This window comes from Callorhinchus milii, unplaced genomic scaffold (genome assembly GCF_018977255.1).
Source record: "Callorhinchus milii isolate IMCB2004 unplaced genomic scaffold, IMCB_Cmil_1.0 Scaffold3, whole genome shotgun sequence".
In the NCBI taxonomy this organism is placed as follows: domain Eukaryota; kingdom Metazoa; phylum Chordata; class Chondrichthyes; order Chimaeriformes; family Callorhinchidae; genus Callorhinchus; species Callorhinchus milii.
The window spans coordinates 51109863-51125011 of record NW_024704744.1 but is presented as its reverse complement, the minus strand read 5'-3'; the positions used below and the strand labels follow the sequence as shown (position 1 = coordinate 51125011).

At 47.6% G+C, this 15149-nt stretch overlaps 1 protein-coding gene across 1 annotated transcript; it reads left to right on the top strand.

Annotated features, from left to right (window-relative positions):
* The first annotated feature begins 2209 nt into the window (after window positions 1-2209).
* On the top strand, window positions 2210-14755 carry pbk (PDZ binding kinase). Its single transcript, XM_007892899.2, has 8 exons — window positions 2210-2275; window positions 4367-4482; window positions 4969-5068; window positions 7066-7208; window positions 7871-8040; window positions 10321-10450; window positions 11002-11163; window positions 14150-14755. The coding sequence occupies exons 2-8, from the start codon at window positions 4422-4424 to the stop codon at window positions 14362-14364; spliced, it is 981 nt and encodes a 326-aa protein (XP_007891090.1). The 5' UTR covers window positions 2210-2275; window positions 4367-4421; the 3' UTR covers window positions 14365-14755.
* Window positions 14756-15149: the final 394 nt, after the last annotated feature.

Here is a 15149-nt window from a genome sequence, read left to right as displayed (position 1 = left end):
ACCAATTTATTATTGTTTTGTTTTGGAGGGATTATTATTTGGCGTGTGGAGTAAGGAAACTTTCCCAAGGTTTCGCCCTGTCGGGAATTGTACCCAGGTGTCTCGTTTGCAAGGCGAGTGCTCTAACCACTGAGCTATAGGACTCCATGCCTCCAACTGTGGGGAAGACATTCCTGAGTTCAGCAGATCCGCCGACCACAAATAAATGATCAGGGAAGTGCAGAGCTGAGCTCTCCAACAAAGGACCGGAGCCTCAAAAGCCGGTAGGGTGACCCTATGTCCCCGATTTCCGTGGGGACGGTCCTGGATGAGATATTGTGTCTCTGGACAAATTTGCCCCGTCTTGAGATCAACCACAAACTGAGCAACAATAATAACAATCAAAACCAGATACTGATCAGAGGAAATACAGCCATTAATTAATCCAACAAGCTTCTCCAGTGCTGCCAGCATCAGGGGGTGTGATGAGTTCAGGTTTTTATAGAGGCGTCGCCAGATTTGGTTTACAAATATGGTCATCCTCCATCAAGGCTGAGCTGTCTGTCTGTCTGTCTCTGTGCGTGTGTAACTGTCTGTCTGTGTGTGTGTGTCACTGTGTGTGTGACACTGTGTCACTGTGTGTGTGTCACTGTATGTGTGTCTGTCACTGTATGTGTGTCACTGTGTATGTCACTGTGTGTGTGTCTCTGTCACTGTGTGTGTCTCTGTGTCACTGTGTGTGTGTCTCTGTGTCACTATGTCTGTGTCACTGTGTGTGTCAGTGTGTGTCACTGTGTGTGTGTCTCTGTCACTGTGTGTGTCACTGTGTGTGTCTCTGTGTCACTGTGTGTGTGTCACTGTTTGTGTGTGTTACTGTGTGTCAGTGTGTGTGTGTCACTGTTTGTGTGTGTTACTGTGTGTCAGTGTGTGTGTGTCAGTGTGTGTGTGTCACTGTGTGTGTCTGTGTGTGTGTCACTGTGTGTGTGTCACTGTGTGTGTGTGTCACTGTGTGTGTGTGTGTCACTGTGTGTGTCACTGTGTGTGTGTGTCACTGTGTGTGTGTGTCACTGTGTGTGTGTGTGTGTGTGTGTCACTGTGTGTGTGTGACTGTGTGTGTGTGTGTGTGTGTGTGTCAGTGTGTGTGTCACTGTGTGTGTGTGTGTCACTGTGTGTGTGTGTGTCACTGTGTGTGTGTCACTGTGTGTGTGTGTCACTGTGTGTGTCACTGTGTGTGTGTCACTGTGTGTGTGTGTCACTGTGTGTGTCATGTGTGTGTGTGTCAGTGTGTGTGTGTCACTGTGTGTGTCACTGTGTGTGTGTGTCACTGTGTGTGTGTCACTGTGTGTGTGTCACTGTGTGTGTCAGTGTGTGTGTGTGTCACTGTGTGTGTGACTGTGTGTGTCAGTGTGTGTGTGTGTCACTGTGTGTGTCACTGTATGTGTGTGTGTGTCACTGTGTGTGTGTCACTGTGTGTGTGTGTCACTGTGTGTCACTGTGTGTGTGTCACTGTGTGTGTCACTGTGTGTGTCACTGTGTGTGTGTCACTGTGTGTGTGTGTGTGTCACTGTGTGTGTCACTGTGTGTGTGTGTCACTGTGTGTGTCACTGTGTGTGTGTGTCACTGTGTGTGTGTGTGTGTGTGTCAGTGTGTGTGTGTCACTGTGTGTCACTGTGTGTGTGTGTGTCACTGTGTGTGTGTGTCACTGTGTGTGTGTCACTGTTGTGTGTCACTGTGTGTGTGTGTGTGTCACTGTGTGTGGTGTCACTGTGTGTGTCACTGTGTGTGGTGTGTCACTGTGTGTGTGTCACTGTGTGTGTGTGTGTGTCACTGTGTGTGTCTCACTGTGTGTGGTCACTGTGTGTGTGTCACTGTGTGTGTGTGTGTCACTGTGTGTGTCACTGTGTGTGTGTCACTGTGTGTCACTGTGTGTGTGTCACTGTGTGTGTGTGTGTCACTGTGTGTGTGTGTGTCACTGTGTGTGTGTGTGTGTCACTGTGTGTGTGTGTGTGTCACTGTGTGTGTCACTGTGTGTGTCAGGGACCAAACTTTCATCTGAACAGTAACTGACTGGAACTGATGCGCTGCAAACCTCCATAGCAATGCGCACGAGAGCAGCTGGGACTGGCTCAATGCACGTCACAAATACGTCACAAGAACAAGCCCCGCCCGTTATTGTTCTGAAAATTACGCATGCGCAACGTCTCCTCTCGCCACCTGATCCCTTCTCCCCGTGATGCACCGCGACATTTTAAACCCGTGGAGCGGGAAGTGTATGGTGAGGAGCAGTGCTGTGACGGTAAGTTACTGGGATACGGCTCCAGGGCGGGTTGGGCGGCCTCCCTTCCCCTATACACACACCCCATCACCACCACCATCCCCGGGGAGTCCAGAGCGACGGTCACCGATTCAGATTCTTTATCACAACAGTTTGAAACCGCTCCTTTCAACTGCCGCACCTTCCATTGTCATAGCAACGCCTCCCACCGACACCCCCTCTCTCCATCCCACAGTGACATCCACCCCAAGGTGACCCCCAACCCCCCCCCCCAGGGTGACCCCCAAACCCCCCCCCAGGGTGACACCCCCCCAGGGTGACCCCCAACCCCCCCCCTAGGGTGACCCCCAACCCCCCCCCAAGGTGACCCCCAAACCCCCCCCCCCAGGGTGACCCCCCCCCCCCAGGGTGACCCCCCCCTCCCCAGGGTGACCCCCAACCCCCCCCCCAGGGTGACCCCCCCCTCCCCAGGGTGACCCCCCCCTCCCCAGGGTGACCCCCCCCCCCAGGGTGACCCCCAACCCCCCCCAGGGTGACCCCCAACCCCCCCCCAGGGTGACCCCCAACCCCCCCCCCAAGGTGACCCCCAACCCCCCCCCAGGGTGACCCCCAACCCCCCCCAGGGTGACCCCCAACCCCCCCAGGGTGACCCCCAACCCCCCCCAGGGTGACCCCAACCCCCCCCAGGGTGACCCCCAACCCCCCCAGGGTGACACCCCCCCTCCGCAGGGTGACCCCCCCCCAGGGTGACCCCCCCCCCCCCAGGGTGACCCCCCCCCTCCCAGGGTGACCCCCCCTCTCCCCAGGGTGACCCCCCCTCTCCCCAGGGTGACCCCCCCCTCTCCCCAGGGTGACCCCCCTCTCCCCAGGGTGACCCCCCCCTCCCCAGGGTGACCCCCCCCTCCCCAGGGTGACCCCCCCCTCCCCAGGGTGACCCCCCCCTCCCCAGGGTGACCCCCCCCTCCCCAGGGTGACCCCCCCCTCCCAGGGTGACCCCCCCCCCCCTCCGGGTGAAACCTCCCCCCCCAAGGGTGATACCCACCCCCAGGGTGACAACCCCCTCCAAGGATGACACCCCCCCCACCCCCAGGGTGACACCCCCCCTCCCCAGCCCCAGGGTGACACCCCCACTGCCCAAAAGAAGCTTCACAGAGTACAGAACATTGACACTGTAATGGTTGCAGATCAGAAGCTTCTCCGGGCGTATTGACAAGAGCCAAGACTTATAATAATAATAATCTTTGCATTTGATATAGCGCATTTCACGTCGGGAGGACGTCCCAAAGCGCTTCACAGAACACACTGTAAAGTGAATTGACTATATTTGTGGGCGAACGCGGCAGCCAATTGCGCACAGCACAGCAGTCGTAGATTGAAAATGACGAATTTATTATTGGTTTTGGTTTTGGAGGGATTATTATTAGGCTCTGTGTGGAGTAAGGAAACTTGCCCAAGGTTTCGCCCTCTGCCTGGAATTGAACTCAGGTTTCTCGTTTGCAAAGCGAGTGCTCTAACCACTGAGCTACCGGACTCCAGTTTAAACAACTAAAACCCCCAGCGTCCCGCTCAGAGCGTTGTCTGGGAAGCTTCCTGCTGCTCGGTCAGGACTTTGGTTTGTGGGCTTAACTGGAATCGAGCAGAATTAATTCTGGTCCCAGTGACTGGACTGCCTCTCGAAGTCCAGAGTCACTATGGTGTCACGAATATCTGCGATTAATTACATGAAGTAGAGATCACATCAGTGTTTGATTTGTATCATTAACTTGCAAGAACATTCCTTATAGTAGTTTACCCTATTAACCTGTTTGAGAACAAATGTAATGTTTACAAAGAATATTTGTCGTGCAGTATTTTATGTTGTCTTGGCCGTCCCTGCATAGTTTGGAGGGAATAGTGAACCTTTTTTTTCTGCAGCCATATTTCTGATTATTGCAAACTTCTCTAAAATGACAGTCCAGCAAAATGAAGTTAGATGCAATATTAGTCTAAATGACCTGAACATTCAGCAGTGTTTTCTTATTTTAATAGGTTATGTCAACTCTTGGTTGCTGGAAACTTGCAGATTTGTTTTGCAAACTGTTACTAGCTGTTTGTTCTCTCTTATCTTCACAGTATTTGCAACTTTTGCAAAATTTTCTTTGTTTGATTTTGGAAACTGACAGAAAATATGGATGCTGCCAGCCTTTTCAAAACTCCTTGCAAACAAGAAGCTAAAAGTAATCGTCCAGGTACCAACTGTCTTGCTGTCACACCAGCAATGTCTTATGCAAACTTTTTATCTCTGGGATTTGAATGGGATTCAAAGCTAAGACTTACAACATAATTGGATGACCTTTGTATACATTTTGCATAGTCTAAATATAAGGGTTACTCACCTATATTTACTAAAGCTGCAGATATTAAATAGGATTTTACAGTGGTGGGCTGGTGATGCTAAACATAGAAAAATACAGACCACAGGAAGCGGAGATTATCTGGAGTCTGCACAGTAATTTTACAGTAATTGTGATTTCTTTATAAATCTATAAAATGATACACAGATACACTTGAAATTGTACTCCCTGCAGTATGTTGTGTGCATGTTTCTATACATTGAAGTTTGCTGTTGCATTTATCAAACGATTAGACAATTGTACGGTGATTTATGTCATGTTTCTGAAAATGGAGCACAATGTGGAGTGGAATGAATTATACTAAGGTTTGGACTTTGCCAGGTTCTGGGAATGAAGGTGCCGTGTCTGTGGTCATTCCAGCTTCACCTTTTATGAAGAAACTAGGTTATGGCACTGGAGTGAATGTTTACCTCATGAAACGGTAAGGATTATAAAGATTAACATAGATTGAACATTTATGGAGAAGATATTTGATTCTGTGCAGCTTTGCTTAGTTTTGTATAATCATATGTTGAGGCATGCAGTGCAAGGTTCAACACCCAACCTGTGGCACAATTAGCTGATCTTAGCTAGTGGTGTCTGTGGCTACAATTGGCCAAATGTTCGTAATATAATGAAAAGCTGGATTTCAGATATATTTCCCTATGCAAAATGGTGCAAATTATATGAATAGGAAGTATGGAACAAGAAAGACTATTTGGTCTATAGATCCTAGTCCCACTATTGATCACATACCTTATGCATGCCAAGGCCACATGCCAAATGCATATGACCTCTAGACGAAGATTACTTTAACACGGGTAAAACTTCTAAAAGGGTAAAACTCTGAAATTCTCTTTGATTGCTCCCCTCCACTCTCCCCGCTTTTCCCAGGTAATTGTCAAAGCCCTGGAGTATTAATCTAACCCAGGGCTGTCCAACCTTTTGGCTGCTGCGGGCCGGATCCCCTATCTGAGAAAGTTCCGCAGGTTGATTCAGCGTGGGCCACATCTGGCCCGGCCCATGATTTTACCCAGCCCCAGACCTGATCCAACATTCCTGTGTTGAATTCCAGGCAGGTCGAAACCTTGGGAAGTTTCCTTACTCCACACGCCTAATAATCCTCCAAAAAACAAAACAATAATAAATTGGTCATTTTCAATTCACGACTGTTTGTGCGCAATTGGCTGCTGCGTTACATCCACAAATATACGGTCAATTCACTTTACAGACTATTCTGTGAAGCGCTTTGAGATGTCGAGAAGACGTGAAAAGCGCTATATCAAATGCAAGGATTATTATTATTATATTATATTCCAACTTCCACTTCTTCCCTGGTTTACGTCCTCTCAGGGCAGCATCAGGAGCTGGCGGTTGGGAGGACGCAGCGCAGAGAGTGCAAATAATTCTGGCATTGCTGCAGTCTGTCAGGAAGGCAAACGCATCTCTGACCAATCTCGTCCTTAGCGACTTACTCTTGTCGCTGCAAACAGTGATTGCTTGAACAGTTGATTGGGGGAGAGAGAGATGGATTTAGAGAGGGGGAGTGGGGACAGAAAGGTGGAGGGGGACACTTTCCTCCCCGCCTCTTCCACGCTCATCCTCTCCCGCACTAGGCTTCGCGACCTATCACCCCCATCCTTGCCCAACTCCACTGGCTTCCCATCACACAGAGGATACAGTTCAAGATCCTGGTCCTCACCTTCAAAGCCCTCCACATTCTTGCTTCCCCCCTACCTCTGCGATCTTCTAACACCCTACCATCCTGCTTGCTCCCCCCGCTCAGTGGGCTCTGGCCTGCTTCATGTCCCCGCCTCGCTCACCCCACTATTGGTGGGCGGGTCTTCAACCACTCTGCCCCCACGCTCCGGAACTCCATCCCACCGTCCCTACGCCTTGGCCCCTCCTTCACCACCTTCAAGACCCATCTCAAGACCCTCTTCTTCGACCGTGCTTTCGATCTCACTGATTCCCTCCCTGCCCTCCACCCTCCTCCACCCCAACCACCAGCTCAGATCTGTAACTCTGTCTGTCCAGTGGCTTGGGACGTCCTTCCGACGTGAAAGGCACTTTACAAATGTAATTTTGTTGTTGTAAGTTGCTGAGGACGTGATTGGTCAGAGACGCGCTTGCCTTCCTGACAGACTACAGTAATGGCCGGTAACATTTCCACTCTCCATGCTGCGTCCTCCCAACTGCCAGCTTCTGTTGCTGCCGTGGAAGGGGGTCAACAGGGACGGAGGGAGCGGAAGTTGGAATGTTAAAAATAATCACGGGTCAGATAAGATCACCCAGCTGGCCGGATGGCGCCTGCGGGCCGCTGTTGGACCACCCTGATTCCTTTCTATTGCTGAATCCACTTTGCATCCTACTTTGCACTTACCTGCTATAGATATCTATAGGACGTGTATTTTTTTTAAACAAATGTTTCGCATTTAGATCCCCTCAAGGTATCTCTTGTTCTCCTTGGGCTGTGAAAAAGATTAATGCCAGGTGTGATAAAAAGCAACAAAGTATTTATTTGAAGAGACTCCAGGAAGAGGCCAAACTTCTGAAAGACCTGGTACATCCTAACATTGTTGGTAGGTTTACTTTATTTTAAAATATGGATTATGTCATTATGTCAAAATTATGGATTTATTTTTGAAAAATAATATGCAATTAGATGAGGAAAAGTTTTGAGTTAGTTTAGTCACTGAACTCTGTCCACTAGTGTTTTTGTAAACCTAGGAAATGGTATAAGATCAACAGTGTTATGAAGCTTGTTAATGAGCTTGCAGGAGTTTTATTTCTGGTTCAGTTTTGGTCATTAATTCAGTTGGTACAATTATTATTCCAATGTTTTTACAATGATTGATGTATAGTTATGGAATGTTGCAGCACAGAAACCATTAATCCCAACTAGTCTACACTGATGCTTTACATAAACCACTGGATCTAATTCAAAGCCTCCATCTTGCTTCCCATACCTCTTTAATATTCCTTTTCAGTATCTATCCAATTCTGTTTTAAGAGAATTTATAGTCTCTTCCTCATTAACCATTTGTAGCAGAGAATTGCACATTGAAACCACCTCGGAGTCAGCGCATTACTTCATATACGTTTAATGATTCTTCAGATCTATAAAATTGGACTCTTGATATTAAATGAATTCCAATGAAAGTCTGCTTCATGAGTAATCAATAGTATTGATCCTTGTGAAATCCAGATAATGATTGTCTAAAATTCTGATTCTCACCTCCAGGATATCGAGCTTTTACTAAAGCAAATGATGGGACTTTGTGCCTGGCTATGGAGTTTGGAGGAGAAAAGTCTCTGAATGATCTCATAGAAGAGAGGGTTGAAAATGGAAAGGGGCCTTTTCCTGCTTCTACTATCCTAAAAGTAGCCTTGCACGTGGCACGTGGTTTGAAGGTAATTGTGTACTTCCTCCTCATTATATAAATTGTTAAGACAATATATGAATCACTAGGTAATCACAGTATGTTTAACAAATAAAGTGAATAAACTGACAATGACACCAATTAAGAAAAACACCAACAACAACTTGGATTTATATAGCGCCCTCCACGCCGGACGGCGTCTCAGAGCACTTTATAGTAACGGATCTCGACGACGAGCCAGGGGGATGGGGAGGAAGGTGACCAAAGGCGCGGTCGAAGAGAAAGGTCTTCAGCAGAGACCTGAAAATAGGAAGAGGGGGAGCGAGACGAAGGGAGTGAGGAAGAGAATTCCAGAGCCTCGGGGCATAGTGGCTGAAGGCACGGCCGCCGAGGGTGGAGCGGAGGACTTGGGGGATGAGGAGGAGGCCAGACCCGGAGGAACAAAGGCAACGGGTATTGTTTTCAGGAGAGAGGGGGTCAGAGAGGTAGGGGGGTGTAGAGGAGTGCAGGGATTTGAATACAAGGGTGAGGATCTTGAAGTCGATCCTCTCTGGGACAGGCAGTCAGTGCAGTCTGGCGAGGACTGGGGTGATCGGGGAGCGGAGTTTCGTGCGGGTGAGAATGAGGGCGGCAGAGTTTTGAATGATCTGGATTTTATGGATAGTAGTGGATGGGAGACCGGCGAGGAGGGTGTTAGAATAGTCCAGCCGAGAGGTGACAAAGGCATGGACTAGGGTTTCAGTGGCTTTCGGAGAGAGATATTTGCGGAGGCAGGCGATGCGTCGGAGGTGGAAGAAGGAAGTGCTGGTGAGGGACCGGATGTGGGGGAGGAAGGATAATTGGGGGTCAAGCCTGACGCCTAGGTTGCGTACGGGTTCAGAGAGTTTTAGGGAGAGGTCGGGTAGGTGGAGGAGGTGAGAGCCGTGAGATTTTAGACGTTGCTGGGAGCCAAAGAGTATGGCTTCCGTCTTGGCAACGTTCAGCTGAAGGAAATTTGCGCTCATCCAGCCCCTGAGATCTGACAGACAGGCTGACAGAACATCAGGGGACTGGGGGTCACAAAGAGAGGTGGAAAAATAGAGTTGGGTGTTGTCCGCATACATGTGGAAGTGTACCCCGTGTCTGCGGATGAGGTCCCCAAGAGAGAGCATATAGATTAGGAAGAGGAGGGGGCCAAGGATGGATCCTTGGGGTACCCCACAGGTGACCGGGTGAGAGCGGGAGGAGAAGCCGTTTGTGCAGATGTACTGCTGGCGGTTTGTGAGATAGGACTCGAACCAGGCGAGTGCGGTCCCACTGAGGTGGATGACGGAGGAAAGGCGGTGGAGGAGGATAGCATGATCGACTGTGTTGAACGCCTCGGAGAGGTCCAGGAGGACAGAGGGAGCTTTGGTCACAAATAGAGAGATAAGCAATGAATAGTAAATTTGGCAGCTTGTGCGTCACTTGGTTGGAAAGGCACTTGAGTAGTATCAAATTGTTGCACAGTTGATCGGCTTCTGAAGTACAAATTGTGGTAGTGTGATTTTTCTGACCAACGAGTTTGATACCAGATATAAAGTTAATGCAATAAGGCAAGAACCAAGGGAGGCAGTCCCCTCAAATGATACAATTTCATTTGCATTGCGGCTTTCACATCTGGAGGATGTCCCAAAAAACTTCGCAATTCTGGCTGGGCACTAGAGCTTGGGAGCACTGGGGAAAGAAGACCAAAAGCACAGTCAAAGAGGTATGTTTTGAGGTGTACCTTGAAAGAAGAGAGGGAGGGAGCAACTCAGAGGGAGCTATGAGTGGAGTTCCAGAGCGTGGGCACCAAGGAGCTGAAAGCTGATGGTGAGGTGGATTGAGCTGGAGATGCGGAGCAAGTTGAGTGAAGGGAACAGCCAAGTGGGTAAGCGTAAAGGTGGTTGTAGAGATAGGTGGGGAGAGAACATGGAGGGATTTAAATGTGAGAGCAACAACAAATTACATTTATATAGTGCCTTTCATGTTGGATGGATGGCCCAAGGCACTGACAAGAACAGTAACAAAATTATACATACTGATTAGATTTTCTATGCAGGAAACAATTTATTTAATTTTTTTAAAATAGTATCAGGTCCCATTTAAGAAAATATATTGGAATATCTGCCTTCAAAGATATTGAGCTTCTCGTGGAGTCTGAACTCTTTGAATGGACTTTACCCAGTTCTTACTGATTTGAGTTTTCCTGAGGATATATTGTTTAAACCCTGATACTTATAATGGTGAATAAGGTATATTTCTGTAGGGTCACTACTGCATGACTTCATTGGCTTTTAATGATTTTCAGTATTTGCACAACGAGAAGAGACTCTTGCATGGAGACATCAAGTCCTGCAATATAGTCATTAAAGGTGACTTCGAGACCGTCAAGATCTGCGATGTGGGCGTTTCTCTTCAGTTGGATGAAAACATGCAGGGTATGTGAAGGGATTACTTCGTAGATCTGTTTGTGTTTTATGTATCTTTAGTTGCTATGGTAAATTGTGCTGTCTATTCTCATATAGTAGCTTACTTTCAACAAAACTTGGATTTGTAAAGCGCCCTTCATGCAGGGTCACACCTTGGATTACTGTCGCAGTCTACATCTTGCTGATATTTCCTCTTTGTGTTGGACCAAGTGTATGAGGAGCAAAGCTGATGTTCGTGCCTGTTCTGCGATTCCAATACTCCATACCACGCAAATGTGACCAGAGCTGCTATGCTCTGCCCACAGTTGCAACGACGAGAACACAGAGGCCCGCGGCTTAGAACGCTGTACAGGTTTGTAGTGGAGGAGGGTGCTTGTAGCGGATTCCACGGAGAAAGTGCGACCGCACTTTTCTATTGGTTCAGCTAATAAACAAATTGTATGCTCTAGACTGGTCAGGATGTCTTGAGTTTATACATACTTAAATTAGAATCTAGCCATAAATTGCTGAAAACTAAGCTATTACAAATGTTTAATTGCTGTTTTTAAATGTCTTCACAGTGAGCAAGCCAAAAGCAATATACATTGGCACTGAGCCATGGAAACCAAAAGAGGCTTTGGAAGAAAATGGAATAATTACAGACAAATCCGACATCTTCCCATATGGCCTTACTTTGTGGGAAATGATGACCCTTTCTATGCCTCATGTAAATATTTCTGAGGGTAAGATTACATTTTCTCAATCTAGTAATCCATTCCCACCAGTATTCTTTGGGATATTTCTTAATTTATGGAAAAAATACTTCTGACTAAGAAACAAAAAAAATAAAATGATTGAAGAAAAAATTGTATTTCAGAATTAAAACGCCATGGTTGACCTTTCCAGTGCTTGTTCAGTTAAGACCAGCCATTCATGCACTAACTTGGAAAGTTATCTGAAGCCGAGTGCCAAGAATCAAAGCTCCCAACTTCCATGGAGTCAGCTATGCTGGTCAATGAATATTGAATAGCATCCTGAAATACTGCAGACCAGTTTGGCTCATGTACCAAATTACTAAATTCATCAGTTCATTTGACTTCTCTTCTTGTCAGGCATTTGAGAGCCAACTCGATCCCTTTCCACATTCCTCATTACAACAACAAAATTACATTTTGAAAGTGCCTTTCAGTCCAGAGGACGTCCCAAGGCGCTGGACAATCAGTATTTCGGACCCGAGTTAGGGATCGGGGAGGGTGCAGAGCGGGGGGGGAGGAAGATGACCAAGGTATGGTCAAAGAGGAGGGTCTTAGGCGGGTCTTGAAGGAGGCAAGAGAATGGGGCGAGATGGAGGGTGGAGTTTCAGAGGATGGGGTCAGAGTGGCAAAAGGCCTACCTGTCAACGGTGGGGCAGGCAAGGCGGGGCACATGAAGCAGGCCGGAGCCCCTGAGTGTGTGGGCAGATTGGTAAGATGTTAGAAGGTCACAGAGGTAGGGGGAAGCAAAGCCATGAAGGGCTTTGAAGGTGAGGACCAGGATTTTGAATTGTATCCTTTGTGTAACAGGAAGCCAGTGGAGTCGGGCAAGGATGGGGGTGATAGGTGATGGTGGAGCCTGGTGCGGGAGAGGACACGGGCTGCAGAGTTCTGGATGATCTGCAGCTTATGGAGGGAGGAGTTGGGGAGGCCAACAAATGGGGAGTTTGCGTAGTCAAGCCTGGATGTCATGAATGTGTGCATGAGGGTCTCGGTGGCCTGTGGTGTGAGACAGTGGCAGAGCCGCGCAATGTTGCAGCGGTGGGGCAATGCAGAGCGCGACATGGTACGGATGTGGGATAGAAAGGATAGTTGTGGGTCAAACAAGACGCCAAGGATCCGGACTGGCTTAGTAAGGTGGAGTGTGCATCCTTGGAGAGTGATGCCATCAGTGCCTGAGGTGTGGAGGTGCTGACGGGAGCCAATCAGGAGAGCCTCGGTCTTGTTGACGTTCAACTGCAGAAAGTTGGCTTTCATCCAGGACTTGATGTCTGACAGACATTGTCAGAACAACAATGGTACTGGAGTTAAGGGTGGAGGCAGAGAGGTAGAGTTGGGTGTCATCCGCATACATGTGGAAATTGGCCCCATGTCTGCGGATGATGTCACCAAGAGGGAGCATATAGATATTGAAGAAGAGGAGACCAAGGATAGAGCCCTGAGGAACTTCGGATGAGATGGTGCGGGGGCTGGAGGAAAAGCTGTTTGTGGAGATGAAATGGGGACGGTGTGAGAGGTAGGATCTGAATCATTCATGGACAGAACCATGAAGGGTGAGGAGAGGACAGAATGGTCAATGGTATCGAAGGCAGCAGAGATGTCAAGGAGGACAAGGAGGCAGAGGGAGCTCTGGTCACAGGTGGACAAAATGTCATTTGTCACTTTGACCAAGGCTGTTTCTGTGCTGTGGGAGGCCCGGAAACCTGATTGGTGGGGTTCGTGAAGGGAGTGGCGGGAGAGGAAGGAGTGAAGTTGGAAAGTAATGACTCGTTCCAGGACCTTGGAAAGGGAGGTTGGAGATGGGGTGGTAGTTTGAGAGCAGGGATGGGTTCAGGGACAGTTTTTTAAGGAGTAATGATGGCCATTTTTAAAGGGAAGGGAACGGTGCGGGTGGACAGGAACAGATTTATGATGTCTAAGTACAACAACAACAAGATTCCATTTATAAAGCGCCTTTCACGTCAGGAGGACGTCCCAAGGGGACAAGGAAGTGGAGCTGGGAGGTAAGGAGAGGGGTAGAGATGGGGTTGAGGGAGCAGATGGTCAGTTTCATGTGCGTTGTGGTGGTGGTGATGAGAGAGGAGGGGGTGACAGGTTGGAAGGTGTGGAGGGAGTGATGAGTAGGGGCCAGGGAGTGATGGGGAGACAGAAGTGGGTGGAAGGGCAGAGGCAGCTGAGTAGATCCCCTCGACTGGTTTCGCAGTTGACATTGGAAGAGAGGATGGGCGGAGGAGCCGGTTGGTGATGGAGAAGAGGAGCCTGGGGTTGTCCTTGGCCTGCAAGATTGTCTTGGAGTAGAAAGACGATTTAGTGGAGGCGACGGTGGAGCGGTAAGATCTGGTCCAGACAGATCTGCCGATGGACTGATAAATGGGATTTGAGCCAGGTGTGTTCAGCGTCACGCACTTGAGCCTTAAGGGAGCGGAGGTGGCTGGCGTACCATGGTGATTTCTGTGAGTGGGTGATGGTTTGGAAGTGAGGGGGCAAGGGTATCAAAAGTGGTGGAGAGGTGGTTGTGGAGGAGAGTGACTGAGGATAGGTCATTGTGGGAGGAAGCCCAGAGGGGGAGGAGTGCAGATGACTTCAAGACAGCAGGGTGAGGGGCGGGGAGATTTTTTTCCAGGGATGGTAGATGGTGGTGGGTTGGGTGGCGGTGGGGAGAGGGATTGAGGAGTTGAGGAAGAATAAGTAATTGTCCAAGATGGCTTTGTCAGTGATGGTGAAGTCCAAGATGCTGAGGCTCTGGGTAATCACTAGGTCAAGCAGGTGGCCATGGACGTAGGTGACAAAGTGAACGTGGAGGGAGAGGAGAGAGAAGTCAGCAGAGATAGAGCAGGATTATATGTTGGTTAACATAGACTTCTACAGTTGATTTTTTTGCTGGAGAATGCAAACAACTTTAGTCACATTATCTGTTTTTTGAGACCGGTTTTGTCGTTGCCCATTGACAAATATTGCCATGTTTTTCCTGTTCCAGAATCTTTTGAAGATGATGAAGAAGACAGTTTCAATGAGGATGCTTACTATGCTGCTTTAGGAACAAGACCAGCACTTAACATGGAGGAACTGAATACTTCCTACCAGGCGGTTATTGAGTTATTTCTGCTGTGCACAAATGAAGATCCTAAGGAACGCCCCTCTGCCACACAGATAGTGAAAGAACTTGAGGCACTGATGAAAGTTACAGAATAAGTGAAGTTTGCTGTAAAATGCCTTATCCTAATTTTGAAGTACTTTAGATTAAATATTGCACAGGTAAAATACTTCTAGTATAAACGTATTTGGGTGGGAGTGGAGTTAAGATTGGTAAATTGATTTTGATGGTTTAAAATATTTAACAAACTGTATGAATGTTTAGAGACAATACTTGTGTTTTTCTAAATTTCAACATCTGACTTAATTTCTAGACATGTGTCCAGTTTCACATCTGTGTTTTGCTTTTCTAATTCTTTTGAATTTTATGTTGTCTGAGTAATTCAATTTTAAATCCCTTTACTAATGTTCAAAACAATTGAGCAATTAGTCATTCATTTCTATTAAATATTTGCTTACAGTTAGGTATTTGATATTGTAATAAAATTATATAAACTAAGCTGCTGCCATTTCTGTTTACAATGGGATCTACTCTTCCGATTAGGATAAGATTGTTTATATCTATATTCCAACAGCTGTTTGGTTCAAGAATTTAAAGTGCTGCAGAAGTGTCATGAAGTCTATCTATTGGTAGACTTGGACAGTTTCCAACAATTCCTGCTTTTTAATGCCTCCCTCCCCCAATATCGAGAAACATGATTGTGTGAGCAAATATCTTGTGGTAGCCTTTTAACTTGCTCACTGCATATTGTGGCCTTAAGCAGCAGAATACTCTCCCTTAGATTACCTACATGGTAAATCTATTTATTGGAGCACGTTCTCTGCCATAAAAAATGTGGTCTTGAAAGCTACATTTGAGTCTGAACTGAACAACTACAATTGGT

Excerpts from the sequence above, each read along its gene's own strand:
- pbk (XM_007892899.2), top strand. The coding sequence starts at position 4,422 with ATGGATGCTGCCAGCCTTTTCAAAACTCCTTGCAAACAAGAAGCTAAA. Across the intron at positions 10,451-11,001 it reads GTTGGATGAAAACATGCAGG|TGAGCAAGCCAAAAGCAATA; the intron begins GTATGTGAAGGG and ends ATGTCTTCACAG. Across the intron at positions 11,164-14,149 it reads TCATGTAAATATTTCTGAGG|AATCTTTTGAAGATGATGAA; the intron begins GTAAGATTACAT and ends TTCCTGTTCCAG.